General features: G+C 44.0%; 1 protein-coding gene across 2 annotated transcripts; it reads left to right on the top strand.

Annotated features, from left to right (window-relative positions):
• Positions 1 to 810: 810 nt before the first annotated feature.
• On the top strand, positions 811 to 13,832 carry LOC111954524 (WD repeat-containing protein 26). Of its 2 annotated transcripts, none has more exons than XM_023974320.2 (14): positions 811 to 1,533; positions 3,689 to 3,788; positions 4,347 to 4,403; positions 8,478 to 8,614; positions 9,400 to 9,497; positions 9,710 to 9,866; positions 10,468 to 10,606; positions 10,779 to 10,919; positions 11,669 to 11,788; positions 12,164 to 12,309; positions 12,662 to 12,740; positions 12,942 to 13,071; positions 13,421 to 13,615; positions 13,730 to 13,832. In XM_023974320.2, exons 1-14 carry the CDS (start codon positions 1,253 to 1,255, stop codon positions 13,753 to 13,755), a joined length of 1,806 nt encoding a protein of 601 aa, XP_023830088.1. In that variant the 5' UTR covers positions 811 to 1,252; the 3' UTR covers positions 13,756 to 13,832. The 2 variants fall into 2 exon arrangements, with proteins under 2 accessions (XP_023830088.1, XP_023830087.2); XM_023974319.2 differs by having other exon boundaries at positions 9,710 to 9,884.
• The last annotated feature ends 3,046 nt before the right edge of the window (positions 13,833 to 16,878 follow it).

Below are 16,878 nucleotides of genomic sequence, written 5' to 3'. Positions count from 1 at the left end.
ATAGGCAACTACTTCATAGAACAACATATGTCACTCCTCCCAAAGTCCATATTATGACTCCAACTAAACTAGTGTGACAGGACTTGTTTTGCCTTGAGTATGATTATCCTTTATGTTCTATTATTGTTTTCAAACAGTTGAGCTCAGGTTTTGTAAGATAATGCCACTTGAAATATTATGTATGTATAATGTGTTAATTAAAAATGTTTTAATTTCCTTTTATTAGGTCTGTGTGTATTTGAACCTAGTACAGAACAGTATTTCCAGCAATCCTCAGCACAGTGAAATGACTGTGAGTTGCAGTATTATTTCTGGTCTGGTTTCTGGTGTATAAAACTCAAGTTCCGCCACTGAGTGCAAGTGATCATCTCCTCTGAATATGGATAGTGACTTTACAAATTACCTCGACTAACCTATACCGCCGCACAGTGACTCCGTAGCCCCTACATAGCCTCGTTATTGTTATGTAATTTTCATGTGTTACTTTTTGATTTGATATTTTTTTWACTTTAGTTTATTTAGTAAATGTTTTCTTAACTCTATTTTTTGAACTGCATTGTTAGTTAAGGGCTTCTAAGTAAGCATTTCATGATAAGGTCTGCACCTGTTGTATTCGGCGCATATGACAAATACAATTTTATTTTATTTGAATATAAGCCATTGCGACGCCTCCAATAAAAAAAACTATTTTTGCCTGGCATTTTAATATAAATTCTTTAAAGCTATCATAAAACCATGATCAATATGCAAAATTGGTCCCAATGCACCAACCATGGATTATATAATTCTACCGGAAGCAGGGTAGTATAGGAATTTCCGGTTACGTCAGCGTGTCTGGACTCCATTAGGGGGTTGCAGCTGTTGAGAGAAACAACAACAAAAACGGAGCGATTGACGGAACTATCACGGAGTCAGAGCGTTCTCAGCCGGGTTACGAAGTCTAAATTCTGGGAGCTAAAACCTCCTTTCCCACCCGGGGCTTCGCCGGCTTCTAACCACGGCCGCTCTCGGTGAGGAAACTCTGGCCTCCGCTTCCTCCTCCTCCGACTCGGACACCGGCGGAGCGTCGCCGCCCCCACGGAAGAAACACCGAGCCTCGGCGGCGGAGGGAGCAGGAGAGTCCGGGGATTCAACAGTTGCGACAGGCCTTTCTGGAGTTGTTTTGGGACTTGCTACTACTTCTCCACATCACCAAGCCACCTCTGCTATTCACTTTAACCGGACCCTTGTCAACAATCTCAGCGGCAATAACATGCAGTCAAACGGGGCAGGACAGGATTCAGAGCCTTCCTGCCTGAACAGCGCGCAAAACGGGGAGTCATCCTCGGCTGGGGGAACKCACTTCAACGGGCTTCTGGTCAGCACAAACAATGGGAATAGTGTCGGTACCAATAACGGAGCCGGACCGGGCTCAGGGACTTCCACAGCCTCTGGTTCGGAGGTCAGCTCCATGAAAAAGAAAAAACGTCTTTCGCAGTCGGAGGAAGATGTCATCCGATTAATAGGACAACATCTCCACGGGTTAGGGCTAAAGTAAGTTTACACGACGTGTCATTGGAAGGAAAAAACCCTAACATGTCAAAGCACATGATTCATGACATAATTTATTTGTGAGTTTWTTTCAAATAGCGAACTGCGTGGTGGCGGTTGATTAAAAACGGAATTCTGCGTTTGACAGACAAACATGGGGGAGGGGGTAGTTAGCAAGCTAACGTTAGTCGGAGGAAGAAGGGGTCCATTTTGCACAATACGGAGTGGCTAGGTCGATAGAACCACTGGTCTTCGTTACGATTGTTATTCTGACCTTTTATACAGAATAAAAACTCAAGACAGTTCACAATTTGGTTGGCTACCTTGACCCCACACAATAACTTTTTTTCAGAGTAACCTTATAGGGCTAGTTGAATTGCGTGTTGTGAGTTGTATATATATTTTGTTACACGGATGGAAATCGCATTACATCRCCTTGAAATCCAGCGAAAGATGCTGCAAAATATATATTGACTTGTGGCTACTAAGGATGTAAATGGCCATAGCCTGTTGTTTGAAATGACCGTATAGATTTCGCCTATTTTATACTATGGCGGCACCGTGTTACGTTAGAATAGTTGTCAGAAATGAAATGCCTGCGTTTTTAGAGGATTGCGCAAAAGTGCGTAGGGAGAACAACTATACCCTGTTTGACAGCGTCAATTTGTTTTCATTCTCCCGTGTTTCCCATATTTGGCCCTTTCGATGGCTTGCGTGTTTTCATGACATTGACATTTGGTGTTTACAAAGATAACGTCGATAAAGGAGTTTGCTTGATACATTGCTGTTAACTAGAAAAACAGACTGGGTCAGTGTTTCTTTTGAAACCTTTTGAGCGGCAGTCGTCTTGAACAACAACCATGGTACAGCCTCTTAAACCAGTGGTTATATCTTTCTAATCGCTTATATTATTCTGACGTTGCTATTTGCAGACAAATAAATATGACAGTCTGTCAACAATGGCAGTAGTGTAAATATGGACACAATCACCATTTATAGCCCCAGATGCAAAGTCAGAGCGATGTTTAACTCGTATCATTATTGGTGGTAGTGAAGAAAAAAATATTGGTGTTAATGGTGGCTCGTGAAGTAATCAGAATGACTTCCCCACTAGGGTATGATTTCATGGCGGCTGTGGAATGCGCGTCTATTCAGCTGTTATAGATTAGAAACGTTGATTGACTCTAATAATAGATAGGAGGAACACAATATTTTGAGCCCTCCATGGCTAAATTGGCCCATGTCACCACCATAATGGACTGTTAATGCAGTGTTTGATAGACCCAGCCTGCTACTGCTCGCCAGTGGAACTGCCATTACAGGAGCTGCTAAGAGAGCCTGTTTGGGTATGTTTATATGGGGGATAAATACATGCATTGTCTGCTATGGAACTGACGCCCCTACATTTCAAATGTGGAATGGAACGTGAGAATGGTGTCCGAACTCAGCAGGGTGACGCTGTAAACACTGCTGCACCACTCTCTTCTTTGATACATGAGGATGATGTCATCATGCTATGTTGTCAGTACAGCCCCACTCCATTTTATCACAGACACCTTTTCAGCACACTTATAGAGATTTACAGAAAAGGTACTCGCAGTTGACAGGTCTAGTTTATAATTATAACTGATTATTACTAATGCATTATAACTTATTGCTGGATATGGTTTAGATTATGTTATGCCTGTCTCTCCCTGTCTGTCGGTCCGGTATAACATATCAGTTCCATTGGCTGTCTTCTTGGCCAATGTTAATCTGTTTGCTATGAATGTTTAGGCAATTCATGTTTAATTCGTCTCTCCGTGGTCAATTGATTTTGGGCTGACATTTCAGTTCCTTTACATCTGTACGTTAATGTCCGTCTCGTTCAAATGTTCAGCTAATGTTTGCTGTGAACATTGAGGTAATATTTTTATGGCTCCCGAGTGGTGCAGCGGTCTAAGAGGTGTCACTACAGACCCTGGTTCGATCCCGGGCTGTATCACAACTGGCCATGATCGGGGGACCCATAAGGTTGCTCACAATTGGCCCTGTGTCGTCCTGTTTAGGGTTTGGCCGGTGTAGGCTGTCATTGTAAATACTAATTTGTTCTTAACTGATTTGCCTAGTTAAATAAAGGTCAACAAAAATAAAAATGTTTCCCCACTCTTCTCTACAGTCAAACAGTGGACCTGCTAATGCAGGAGTCGGGCTGCAGACTGGAACATACCTCAGCCACAAAGTTCCGCAACAACGTCATGGAGGGGGAGTGGGAAAAGGTGGGTCCCACGTTACCATAGTTACACCTCACCTTTAATGTTAGGCATAGCCTGCACACATCTACTTCAAGAGAGTACCTTTAACATGGTTCTGTTACTAAGTATCAATCACATGTACAACACCAACATTAAGCTACATATGGAATACATAAACAGTGCTGTTAATAATCATTTGTGCCAATCAATAAAATATTGGAACTTGTTGATGAAAATATAGGTTGCTAAGTTCCTAGTAGGGATCTTAAAGAGTTGTTAGTGTAATTACTTTCTCTTCTACATTGCCACAATACTCCCCTTCCAAGAGCCTTGGGCTAATAAGGCTTGTAAAAAAAAACGCAATATTGTTTAAATCCCATAAATGTACAGATATTACTGTGCATTATCTGAACTGTAGCCACAAAATGGCTTCACACACCATGACAATGACAGTTATTGACTTCCTCCACTGAGAAAGAGTGTGCTTATTGTAGTGGTYAACTGTTTTGATTTGTTGTTTTTGTGGCTTGAAAGTGCTGAGCCAACTATTTGTCTCCCCTCTCTCTCTTTGTTTTGGTCCAGGCTGAGAATGATCTCAACGAGCTGAGGGCACTGATGCATTCTCCCAACGCTATTGTGGTAAGCCCAAACCTGACCTGAATGACAGTCATCAACGCAGTGAAAGGGGACCACGGGTTCTAGAACGGTTCTGTCCCCAACCTGACTGTTCTAGATTAGAAAGTCCCTCCTTTGTGAGGCGGATCCATTCTGACTGGAATTTCAAGTGTTCCGGAATACCTTGGACGGACTGAATGGAATGTTTACAACAGATATCCTCATATATGGGGGTATAGTATCCTGCATTTAATAATTTGCTGGTCAGATGCTAAGTGTATGGAATGATTATCAGTAAAATGTTCCACCAATATTATTATTCAACAAAAACACAGTTGTATAATCACATTGTTAGTGTTTAAAGAATTTTGCATTATTAGTAGCTAGGCTTCATCTAATTGGTGACAGATTTTCATGCAACTATTCAAAAATCTGCATAAAGAAAATATGTGAATTTCCCCACTAGTAGTGTGTTTCCATCGAACTGACTTGTTGCAGATACAAATCAGTGCGTGATGACTTAGTGCTCACAAAATGTACTTTTTCGCTTAATGTTCATGTACGGAATAAAAATCTAATGTTCAATGTGTTTCCATCACATTTTCAACTCTAATGATAGTTTTGTCACAAACTGTTGCGTTAGATAGCAAATGTGCCTACTCTGGTCTTGGCATGTGCACTGTAGCCAACAACTCGCAGATACAGTGCAGGTAGGCTAGTCTATATAATGAGATTATGGATAAGAGCTACAATATTTTTTATTTGTCAAAGCGGCAGTTAAGCATTCATCATCATGTCACCAGAATAAGACCTGTGACATTTTATTGGAAGGGAGCATTGAACTCATACCATGCACTTTCACTAACCTGTGAAGTTCATAACTTTTTTCATCTGTAGCCTAATTTAAACTGCATGTTTTCCCTAGTCGTAGTGGGAGGACACCGTGGCGTGACGCTGAGTTTACTTCGATATGATGGTTATATCAATATCAACATCAATATTTGCTCATAAAGGTGTTTCYACTGCATTTTCTTGAATAATTAATTTTAGACAAAGATCCCACCATATCGAACAAATAAATTATGTTGAAATTTATACAATTTTAACGTAACTTCCTGTTTCCACAGCTGTCGTGATATTTGTTAATACGGTATGAGTTTTGTTGCATAAAGACTGTAGATGGAAATGTGGTTAGTGAGTTCATTGTAGATTTTCAGTCAACTGTATGTCTTGTACATTTTATTGTTTTTCTATATATATCATCTAATATCCATACATATTCTGGTGGAGCCCTGAGATGGAGCTCATTTGTCATTCGGCTATTCTTCTGAGATTGTAAATGAGGGGAGTCGCCTCTACCACGGGTACAGAGTGTTCAGATGTCATCTAAAGAACACGGAGGACTGCAGCTAGGCTAAATTATGATGATTAGACCTTGCTAGCTCATTAGGAGACAGGATACATTTGAGTCAGACACTCTTATCCAGAGCGAATTAAGTTAGTGCATTAATTTTAAGGTGGTTAGGTGGGACAACCACATATCTCAATTATAGTAAGTACATTTTCCTCAATGTAGAATGAAAAGGATAGATCTCAAAATGGTCTCCTGTAGCTTAGTCAAGCGCCTGTGGAGTTTTATTCTGGTGAACCAAAGGCGAGGTAAACTATATCCTGTTTTATGAATGTCTAAAAATGAATAGTCGTTTTCTGCCCTGCCATATAGCAAGAAGGTATGCAAGTTATGTCAAGCTGATTATGGTGGACACTTAACGATGGTAATTTTATATGCCAGAGTCATGGTTATAATTGAAAAGGTCAAACCGTGTTGGTCCTTCTGACAGGTTGTGTGTGTTGTGCACTTGGGCACACGTCTGTCTATGTTAGGGTGCGTTAACTCGTCTGTTGGGCTGTGGCAGGCCCAAGATAAGATGGATTCCTTTAATAATAGGGCTCCCGGGTGGCGCAGCTGTCTAAGGCACTGCATCTCATTGCTAGAGGCATCACTACAGATCCTGGTTTAATTCCGGGCTGTATCACCACCAGCCGTGATTGGGAGTCCCATAGGGCGGCGCATAATTGGCCCAGCGTCATCTGGCTTTGGCCAGGGTAGGCCATCATTGTAAATAATAATTTTTTTCTTAACTGACTTGTCTAGTTAAATAAATAAAAAAATACCATAAATGTCAGCACTGACCAAAATACCCAGACTGGTTAACGCTCTTGTTTGTGGTCACAAGTATTAAGTTAACGAGGAAGTGGCTAGTTACAGCTGGCACTGTGAGGTCTCTGGGGTTAAGCCAAGGCCTACCACATGACACCAAGGCCAACCAATACCCCCCCAGTTCACTGTCACCATGGTAATGCTGCCTGTCACTCAAATGATATCGGTATGAGCAAAGATGATCTATGTGGGACTGACAGCTCTAATAATGGGCATAAATGTCCACGAAGGCGGAAAGCATGCAGGAGGAGGCGAGAACATTCTAGCCAACCAGTTTCACGTTTTTTTTGTCGTATGTACGGGATACACATGGTATGCACCGTCCAATGAAATGCTTACTTGCAGGTTCCTTATCGACAATGCGATAGGAAATAAAGTAAATGGCAGTAGAATAGAATAACATTTTTAGCATAAGGATAATACAGGAAGGCACAATTTATACTCCAATATTTACATGTGTGTGGGGGGTGGGGGGGGCAGTGTATAAACTGAACAGTATAATAMGAGTCTGGTGTGCGCTAAGGTGAGGAGAATCAGAGCAGGTGGTCAGTCCAGCTCAAGTGTTCAGCAGTCTGATGGCTTGTAGATAGAAACTGTCTCTGAGCCTGTTGGAATCAGACCTCATGCTCCGATACCGGCTGCCCCATGCTAAGGGAGAGAACAGCTTGTGTTTGGGGTCCTTGATGATGCTGCGTGCCTTCCATCGGGCACCGTTTTGAGTAGATTACCTGGATGGGTTGGAGCACGGTCCCAGTGATGTACTGGGCTGTCTTCACCAGCTGCTGGAGGGCCTTGTGGTTGTGGATGGCGCAATTGCTCTACCAGGCCGTGATTGTCCAGCTGTAGTAATTAGAGATGACCTGGGTCGGCATGCCAGATTTCTTCAGCCGCCTTAGGAAGTAGAGCTGCTGTTGCACCCTCTGGACGAGTGGTGGTGTTTCATGACAAATGGACGCAGAGGAACTTAACTTGTGACTCTACCGTTGATGTGGATCGGGGCATGTTCCCTCTGCTTCCTGAAGTCAAAAATAAACTCCTTAGTTTTCCTGACGTTGAGTGAGAGAGGTTGTTGTCATGACACCACAATGCCAGTTCACTTACCACCTTTTATAGGTTGACTCGTCATTGTTGTTTATCAGGTCAGCAAACTTGATGTTTGTGTCGTTTAAAGCCACGCAGTTGTGGGTGAACAGGGAGTACAGCAGAGGACTGAGGACACACCCCTGGGGGGCCCCTTTGTTAAGACTGTGTGTAAACAACAGGCACAACTCTGATATAATTTTTTTTCCTTCTAAGTTGCCGGAATGCCACGTATATAAATGCATTTGTAACAACCTAAATATGGAACTTCTATCCGATCAAATAAGCCTTGCGTAGGAAATTAGCAATAMAATTTTATGTTGACCAAATTCAACTCTGTCATTGACCTCCATACCAATAATCCCCACTTCCTCTGCTTCTCGCTGTATTTTCGCTCGGACAGATCTTGGGGCGGAGTCAAGCCTCTCACTTTGCCTCTTTCTTTCTGGTATGAGTGCCTGCACCCTTTGAAGCACAGGATCAGAGGCGTTATGTTTTGAAATTAGTTAATTAGTATTAATCTGAAATCTGTTGGTCAGGATTCTGGGCTCCCGACGCTTTTTATGAAACCCTTTTATCGCCACTTGCTTACTTCATTTGTTTCTCCTCTCTCTCCTTTTTACTCATCTTTTTCTTCCCCCTTTTTTCTCTCATCCTTTCCCTTTGTCTACATTATCTATCAACCCCCCCTCCTCCCCCTCTCTCAATTTCTCCCATTTCTTCGGCTCTCTCCACCTCCTACTCCACCTTTCTCTCTTCTCCTTCATCTACCCCTCTCCTTCCCTCTTTCTCTGTAGCGTATGAAGTTCCTGCTCCTGCAGCAGAAGTATCTGGAGTACCTGGAGGACGGGAAGGTTCTCGAGGCTCTGCAGGTGCTCAGGGGAGAGCTCACGCCGCTCAAGTACAACACGGACCGCATCCATGTTCTCAGCGGGTACGCCATTACCTATCAATCACTTTAATCATCGGATGATTCAATCGATCAGTGAACACACGTGCTCCACACAGTCAGTCAGTATGGCATTACTGTTTCTACCAATCATATCAATCCGCTGTCTGATCAATCTGTGCAAACAGCATCCTCAGTGGGTTTGCCTGTCTATCAATCGCACCATTTACATAAGTCAACACGTAAGTCAATCATCAACTGTTACACTGTCGAGTACAACTCGGGACAGGATCCAAATATTCAGCGGGTAAATAAAATAATCCGCATGCTCACTAAGTATGCCAGTCTGTCTCTCAAGCAGTCAGTGGAAACCTACATTTATCAAGAAAAACGAACAACCAAATTTGCGTCAGTGGTTGATCAGTCACATTGTCAAATCAAATTTTATTGATCACATACATGTGATTAGCAGATGTTATTGCGGGTGTAGCTAAATGCTTGTCCATCTAACTCCGACAGTGCAGTAATATCTAACAAGTAATATCTAACAAATTACACAAAATATACCCAATACACACAAATCTAAGTAGGAATGAATTAAAACTATATACATATAGACGAATGATGTCAGAGCGGCACGGACTAAGATAGTGGATAGTATAGAATACAGTAAATACATATGAGATGAGTGAGTTCAATGTGGCTTTGGAGTAATAACCAGCGTATACAGGTTAATATTATGTTAATATTACTGTTATTAGAGGTCATGCATAACAAGTATTTGCCCAGTGGAGTATGTTGTAGTCTGACTGTTTTTTTGTTTTGTGTAGGTATCTGATGTGTAGCCATGCAGAGGACCTGCGCGCCAAGGCAGAGTGGGACGGCAAAGGCGCAAATTCACGCTGCCGACTGCTGGACAAGTTACAGAGTGAGAACACTGGCCACATTCCACCACTCACACACACACACACACACACTTCATATAAACACAAAAATACACACGCTACGTCACATACAGCCTCATGACACCGTATACACAAAGTCAAACAGGGCTTCACAGGGGTCTAGGGATGCACTTCAGACTGGATTATAGTTTGACTCCTGTCTCTTGTCCTTCTCTCCAACCCACTCCCTCTCCAGCGTACCTGCCCCCGTCGGTGATGCTTCCCCCACGCCGGCTGCAGACCCTGCTGAGACAGGCTGTGGAGCTGCAGAGGGACCGCTGCCTCTACCACAACACCAAACTGGACAGCAGCCTGGACTCTGTCTCCCTGCTCCTGGACCACGTCTGCAGCCGGTCAGCAACACACTCAGGGTGACATTTTCTGCCAAACACAGCTGAAATGTGCAAAAAACTAAACCTGAAAACCTCTCCTTTTTACGATGCCTACTGTAGACATCGGTAAAGATGAAGGCAATAATTTATGCGGATATAAAGAAAAGCATGTGTTTAAATACAGGGTCTTTGTGTGTGATACAGAGCTTTCCTGACCTCTTGACCTGACCAATATTTTTGGAATGCTACGATGTTTTTTGGTTTCAGAAATGTTGCGCACTGCAAGAGTCTTAAAGTGAACAGAAAAGATCACCCTTAATCACTTACTACATACATTTATTTGTCACATGCTTTGTGAACAACAGGTGTAGAAAAACAGTGAAATGCTCACTTACGGGTCCTTTTCTAACAATACAGAGTTAGTTTAAAAAATATATATGTTTTTAATAGGGACACAAGGAATAAATTACCAACGCCCATCAGTTGCCTCTATCCTCTCTTCTTCATTCTTTACCTTGTTCTCTCTGTCCCTCTCCACTGTCCTTCATTTTCTTCTTTCTCTCCCCTTTTATTTGACCGATTGACCTTGGTTGACCTCTCTCCTGGTTGGCACTGTCCACAGGAAGCAGTTCCCGTGCTACACGCAGCAGATCCTCACAGAGCACTGTAACGAGGTGTGGTTTTGTAAGTTCTCCAACAACGGCACCAAGCTGGCCACCGGCTCCAAAGACACCACCGTCATCATCTGGCAGGTGGACCCTGTGAGTACCACACTGAGCCCATATCCCCCACACCATCTGCTGTGTACATTCCCACTATATGCCTTATAGGAGTCATCTGCTGCATTAATGGCAAAGATGGTCACCATCTACTGTCTTTCCGTTAGTGCTTTACGCTAACCCAGAGCCTGGTGTCTGTGTGTGTGCTGTCTAGGAGAGCCACCAGTTGAAGCTGCTGCGGACCTTAGAGGGCCATGCCTACGGTGTGTCCTACCTGGCCTGGAGCCCTGACGACGCCTACCTGATCGCCTGCGGACCCGATGACTGCTCCGAACTCTGGCTCTGGAACGTCCAGGTATGGCAACACACACACACCCCGGGTGGAAAAACAGTATGTTAGTGCAGGTAAAAAATCTGTATAGGCATAGACTCCAGCCGTCCAGGACAGGCAGGTTGATTGAATTAATTAATTAGTTAAATAAATAGAAACACATCAATTAATGTAATTTATTGGTCAGAGTCCCTGATTTAGATGGGCCTGCTTTTTTAAAACCTTTTTCTCCCCAATTTCGTGATATCCAATTGGTAGTTACAGTCTTGTCTCATCGCTGCAACTCCCGTACGGACTTGGGACAGGCGAAGGGTGAGGGCCATGCGTCCCCCGAAACACGACCCAGCCGACCCACACTGCTTCTTGATTCAATGCCCACTTAACCCAGAAGCCAGCCGCACCAATGTGTCGGAGGAAACACCGTACACCTGACGACTGTGTCAGCGTGCACTGCGCCCGGCCCGCCACAGGAGTCGCTAGTGCGCGATGGAACAAGGACATCCCTGCTGGCCAAAACCTCCCCTAACTCGGACGACGCTGGGCCAATTGTGCGCTGCCCCATGGGTCTCCCGGTCACGGCCGGCTGCGACAGAGCCTGGACTCGAACCCAGAATCTCTRGTGGCACAGCTAGCACTGCGATGCAGTGCCTTAGACCACTGCGCCACTCGGGAGACCCATGGGCCTGTTAAAAACAGCCGTGCAGTAGACATCCAGGCTGGGAACTCTTCAGTGTCGTGTACTGACTGAGTGGTGTTTGTGCCCTGGTGGGTAGACGGGCGAGTTGCGGACCAAGATGAGCCAGTCCCACGAGGACAGTCTGACCAGTGTGGCCTGGAACCCTGACGGGAAACGCTTTGTCACCGGGGGACAGAGGGGGCAGTTCTACCAGTGTGTAAGTATTGTAAAAGGAGGATGTGTGTATTAGTGTGTTTTACCAGTTTGCTGTGTGTGTGATCTATCCACCAGATATACCAGTGTCAGTTGGTTCTTCCAGTTTGTCCTGCCAGTGTGTGAGTAGTGGGTAGGATACAGGACAGGAGGAATGAATTATACTGCAGCGAGGAGGGACTAATACAGTACAGTAAATGGACAGACTACTTTTAGATATGCACCTTCACTTCTAATTGATTAGCTGACTAGACAAGAACCTGCTGACCTTCAGAACAGAGACTGTCAGGATCTAGTATATTACAAACGGTGTATTTGTGTGTCTGAATCTGTCTGTCTGATTTTCTACCTGTTTCTGGCCTGTGTGTGTGATTGCCAGGACCTGGATGGTAACCTGTTGGACTCGTGGGAGGGCGTGCGTGTGCAGTGCCTCTGGTGTGTGGGGGACGGCAGGACGGTGCTAGCGTCAGACACTCACCAGCGGATCCGGGGTTACAACTTTGAGGACCTAACGGACAGAAACATGTGAGGGCTGCGGTTTCTCCCCGTACCAGATCACAATTTACCCTCCTGACTATTATTCAGTAGATTAACAACAACAAAATGGTTCAGAAGTCTTTGTAATAAATGGTTTATACATGCATGGTTTATACATGCATAATGAATACATGAACAAATTATACATGAATTACTAACTGTTTACTACTTTTTATTCATGTTTTATAAATAGATTATTAACAGACCTAAAGGAAGCGTTACTGGACCAAGTAATACCTTCAGAATGACTCATCTTAATTATGAAGTTGTCTATATACAGATATCATTGACCAGAACACAGATCAGTGATTGATCTCTGTTGTGAATTCCTCTTTTACAGAGTTCAGGAGGACCATCCTATCATGTCTTTCACTGTTTCCAAGAACGGAAGATTAGCTTTGTTAAATGTAGCAACTCAGGTGAATGGGGAGAGGGTGCTATACTTGAATACTGAAAGGACTGTACCAGCGGTATTCTGTGTGTGTGTGTTTGTTTGTTTGTGGACTAGTGTCTGTTTGTGTGAGGGAGATGGAAGAGAATGTACCAGTACTAATGGCTGTGTTTAGTGTCTAACTGCTCCCTCTCCTTCCTCCCCTCCTCCCTCCATTCTCCCCCCACAGGGAGTGCATCTTTGGGACCTGCAGGACCGAGTGTTGGTGAGGAAGTACCAAGGTGTGACCCAGGGCTTCTACACCATCCACTCCTGCTTCGGAGGCCACAATGAAGACTTCATTGCCAGCGGCAGCGAAGGTACCACCCACAGACCCAACAGCAGCCATTTTAGGCACTGACCACAGCTACTCCTCAAGTTTAGGATTAGTGTTGTAGTTGTTGAGCCCTACAACAAACGTGTTCACCACTGTGTCCCTCACTATGGGTGTGTCCCAATTATCGGGGCTCAACCCATGTCTCCATCTCTCACATTCATAAGCACACAAATACAGCAACCTTTTCAGCATATCATAGGAAGGTTGACATAAGGCTGATATTTTCTATATTAATACCATTGTACCCCCTCTTCCTCTCCTCTCTCTTACGTCCTCCACCTTCCCTCTCCCTCTCTCTTACTCTTCCTCCCCTCCTCACTTTACCCCCTCAGACCATAAGGTGTATATCTGGCACCGCCGCAGTGAGCTGCCCATCGCTGAGCTAACAGGGCACACTCGCACAGTCAACTGCGTTAGCTGGAACCCCGCCATCCCAGGCCTCATGGCCTCCGCCTCAGACGACGGCACTGTGCGTGTCTGGGGCCCCGCACCCTTCCTCGACACACAGGTGGTCGACGGGCTCAACGGTAAATACTGCTAGCATTTTGTTAGTTCAATGACCGTAGTAAGGCCGTAAGTTCAATGGCTGTAGAAAGGCCAAAAGTTTTACAGGTAATTATGTCATTCTCATCTCTCCCCAGAGAACTGCAGCAACATGGACAGTTGATGGTGACGTTGGAATGGAAAACTTATTCTCTTTTACAACAAGAAATAAAACCAACCAACAACAAATAAACATCAAAACGAGAACGAAATCCAAAACCTGACAAAACTAAACAGAGAAAAGTAAATCAATTGTCTCATGACCGGGCAAAACTATGGAGGTGAGGATGAAAACACTCTTACAAAACTAGGTCTTCATCCAAAACCAGAACCAGTGACTTGGAAGACCAGTGACCTGGGAAATCGATCTGATCCATTACTCCCTGCTGGCTTCCTCCACCCCACCAAGGCCACAGCCACACCAGGGGCTCTCCCCTGAATATTCCTCTGGAAACCCACCTCTTCCCTGGGCCTCAGGCCCAGCATCACGCCCCTGACCCCTTCAGACAGCCATTACAGACCATCTACACGGATTGGACCGCGTCTGTCATCTGTCTCTCTCACCTACCCGTGTGTGTCCATGGGGAGGGTGGTGGGGTGTTAAAAGGGTGGAGGGGGTTATAGCAACTCTTCCGTTTATTAGTTTTTCTGTTCTCCTTTCGCTCCTTTCTTCGCACTTGAGTTGTTGGACGAAAGCAGAAAATCAACACAAAACCAACCAACCGACAAAGAAAAACTCAAAGGCTATGCTTACTTTGGATTTTTTTACGATAGTCATAGCATTCTTATTGTTATCATTTAACAGGTGAATCCTAGGGTTGAACTAGGAGTAGTGGCCGAGGAGTGCTTTAGTGTGAAGAATACTCTCTCTCAATTTGGAAAAGCTATTTTTATCCCTTGTTTGAAGTCTAACACGGACACACACGCGCCAATGTCCCCCGAGTCGCACCCTCTGACTCCCCCTATCTCCCACTTCCGAGCTTAAGCWATGAACCGCACAGCTCACAGTTCCACTAGATCTGCCTGTTGGGTGGGGGTAAAGGTCAGCTGTCAAAGGTGAGAGGTCAGTGGTAGCTGGTGTAGTGTGGTTGCGTCACTGCTGTAGGGCCAAGTGTGAAGCAGTCCTCGTGTTGAGTATCTCTAAGAATGACATACTCTTGGATGTAGAGGTCTGTACATGCAACTATTGCCGTACACTGAGGACTGCACCTGTCCTTCCTGTGTGTGTGTGTGGGTGAGCGAGCTTGTGTGTATGGGTGAACTTCTGTGTGTTTGTTTAGGTGAGTGAATGCAAGGGCATGCACACCAGCAGAAGATCATGCTTTCCCCTCCTCCCCCAGTGAAATTATAAAGAGGATTTTAATCCCATTCAGAATTAATCCAAAACCCCAGAGCGACCTCTATCTGTGGAACAAAGAATACTTGAGAGCCATTTTGTAGAAACACATTTTTTTTTTTTAACTTGGCCTTTTCTTTTTACATTTGACTTTGCTTTTTTATATATTTCTCCTTAACAACACCTACCATTGGAATGGCACTGAGATACCGGAGTTGGATCAATTTTGTGGGAAAATTCACAGAGTTCACAGACTTTACACAAACACCCTCGCCTGTCCCCCCCAGGCACACCCCCACATGTACACCCAAAACACGCCGCTGAGATCTACCCCTAGTCGCACCTGCAAATGCTCAATTCCAATATAACCTGCTCTTAGCTCCCACTTTGACAGAGCTGGATAGGTATAGGCAAGGTTTTATGGGTGGAAGTGATCATATTGGAATCTAGCTCACGCCACACTTCCATGCACCCTACACAGTACACAGTAGTACACCATTCTTAATGTTAAGCATACAGAACCAAACACAACCTCCCACATATACACAGGCATAGCTGCTCCATCTTACATAGGCTTACAGCCCTTACTTAGCAAGACTGATTTCTGCACAACACCCCTTTCTCTCCAGCCAAGTCCTCCTTTTCAGTGATGAAGGCACCATACAGAGCTTTCTTCCTCCCAATTCGGGGTATGTAATGACTATTTGCTATGGACTGATATTAAATGTTTAAAAAGAACGCTTTTCTGTCAGTTTTTATGAAATATTTTCTTACTTTCATTTTTTGTTCTCATATCATTTCATTCTCTCTCCCTGTATTATCATATTAAAATATAACCAGACAACTGGTGTCCTATATTTTWTTTAAATTCATCTTATGATTAGTTTTGTCTTTTGGGTTTCATTTTTACTTATCCACTACTTCTTACATATTAATAGTGAATATGCACAGTAACACTCATGCCAATATGAGTGGGGTGAGTTATGTTTTGGGAGTGTGTTACCTTAAGAATCAGGTTTAAAATGTCCACCTCTCGCCTTTTAAAAGTGAGACATTGTGCAGTGATTCAATACCCGTGTCTCTGGAATATGTCCAGGACAGAAAAATTCTTGCTTTTTTTGTGCCACTGTTGGTTGCGTTTGCCGTTTCTACCCCTACCAAAATCAAAGCACTTGAGACTCAATAGTGGCTCTGTGGGTGTGTGAGATTCCATGATCTGTGTTTCACATTCTGGAATGGTGCTTTTCCCATTCTAGAACCTTCCATCTCTTGGACCCCTGAATGGACTTGAACTGCCCATCCACACCTTATGTCATGTCTGAGGAGTTGAGGCAAATAAAAAGTGAAGAACCCAAAAGCTTTCACAAAGTTATAATTCACCTGCTGGTGACATATGCTATGTCTGAATGCAACTTGGTGTCTACTCTTCCTTTGTCTTGGAGTTTCTAGGACTGTTTATGATTTGATACTAATAACTATCTTATTTCTCTCTCTGGAGGTGGTGGGGCTGGGTGGGGGAGTAAGCGTTTACGGTAGCAGATTAAAAGAGTAATTGGGGGACGGGGATCTGTTTGCGTTGTTTTATTTACAAAAGTGATTGTACTGTTTTGTATCGATGTGTAGGAGAAGTGTTGTGTGGATATTTTCAATAAAGCTTTCAGGGTTTTGAAAAAGAGCTGTGGCCCAACATGGAAGTATCAAGGGGCTGGATTACAGATATGGGATCAGTTTACATTATCCAATCCTATCCACAGTTCCACATAATCATGAGGGAGTACAGAGCTAAACTGACCTTTAGGTTTGTGTAAAGAGGCAACATGTCTCGACAGACTTTAGAGGAAAGTTTAAGTTCTCAGACTGAAAGGAGCTCTCCAATTTCCTGTGTTTAACTTTGTTTGTACTGTTGACTGG

This window comes from Salvelinus sp. IW2-2015, linkage group LG28 (genome assembly GCF_002910315.2).
Source record: "Salvelinus sp. IW2-2015 linkage group LG28, ASM291031v2, whole genome shotgun sequence".
In the NCBI taxonomy this organism is placed as follows: domain Eukaryota; kingdom Metazoa; phylum Chordata; class Actinopteri; order Salmoniformes; family Salmonidae; genus Salvelinus; species Salvelinus sp. IW2-2015.
This window is presented reverse-complemented; position numbering and strand designations above follow the sequence as displayed.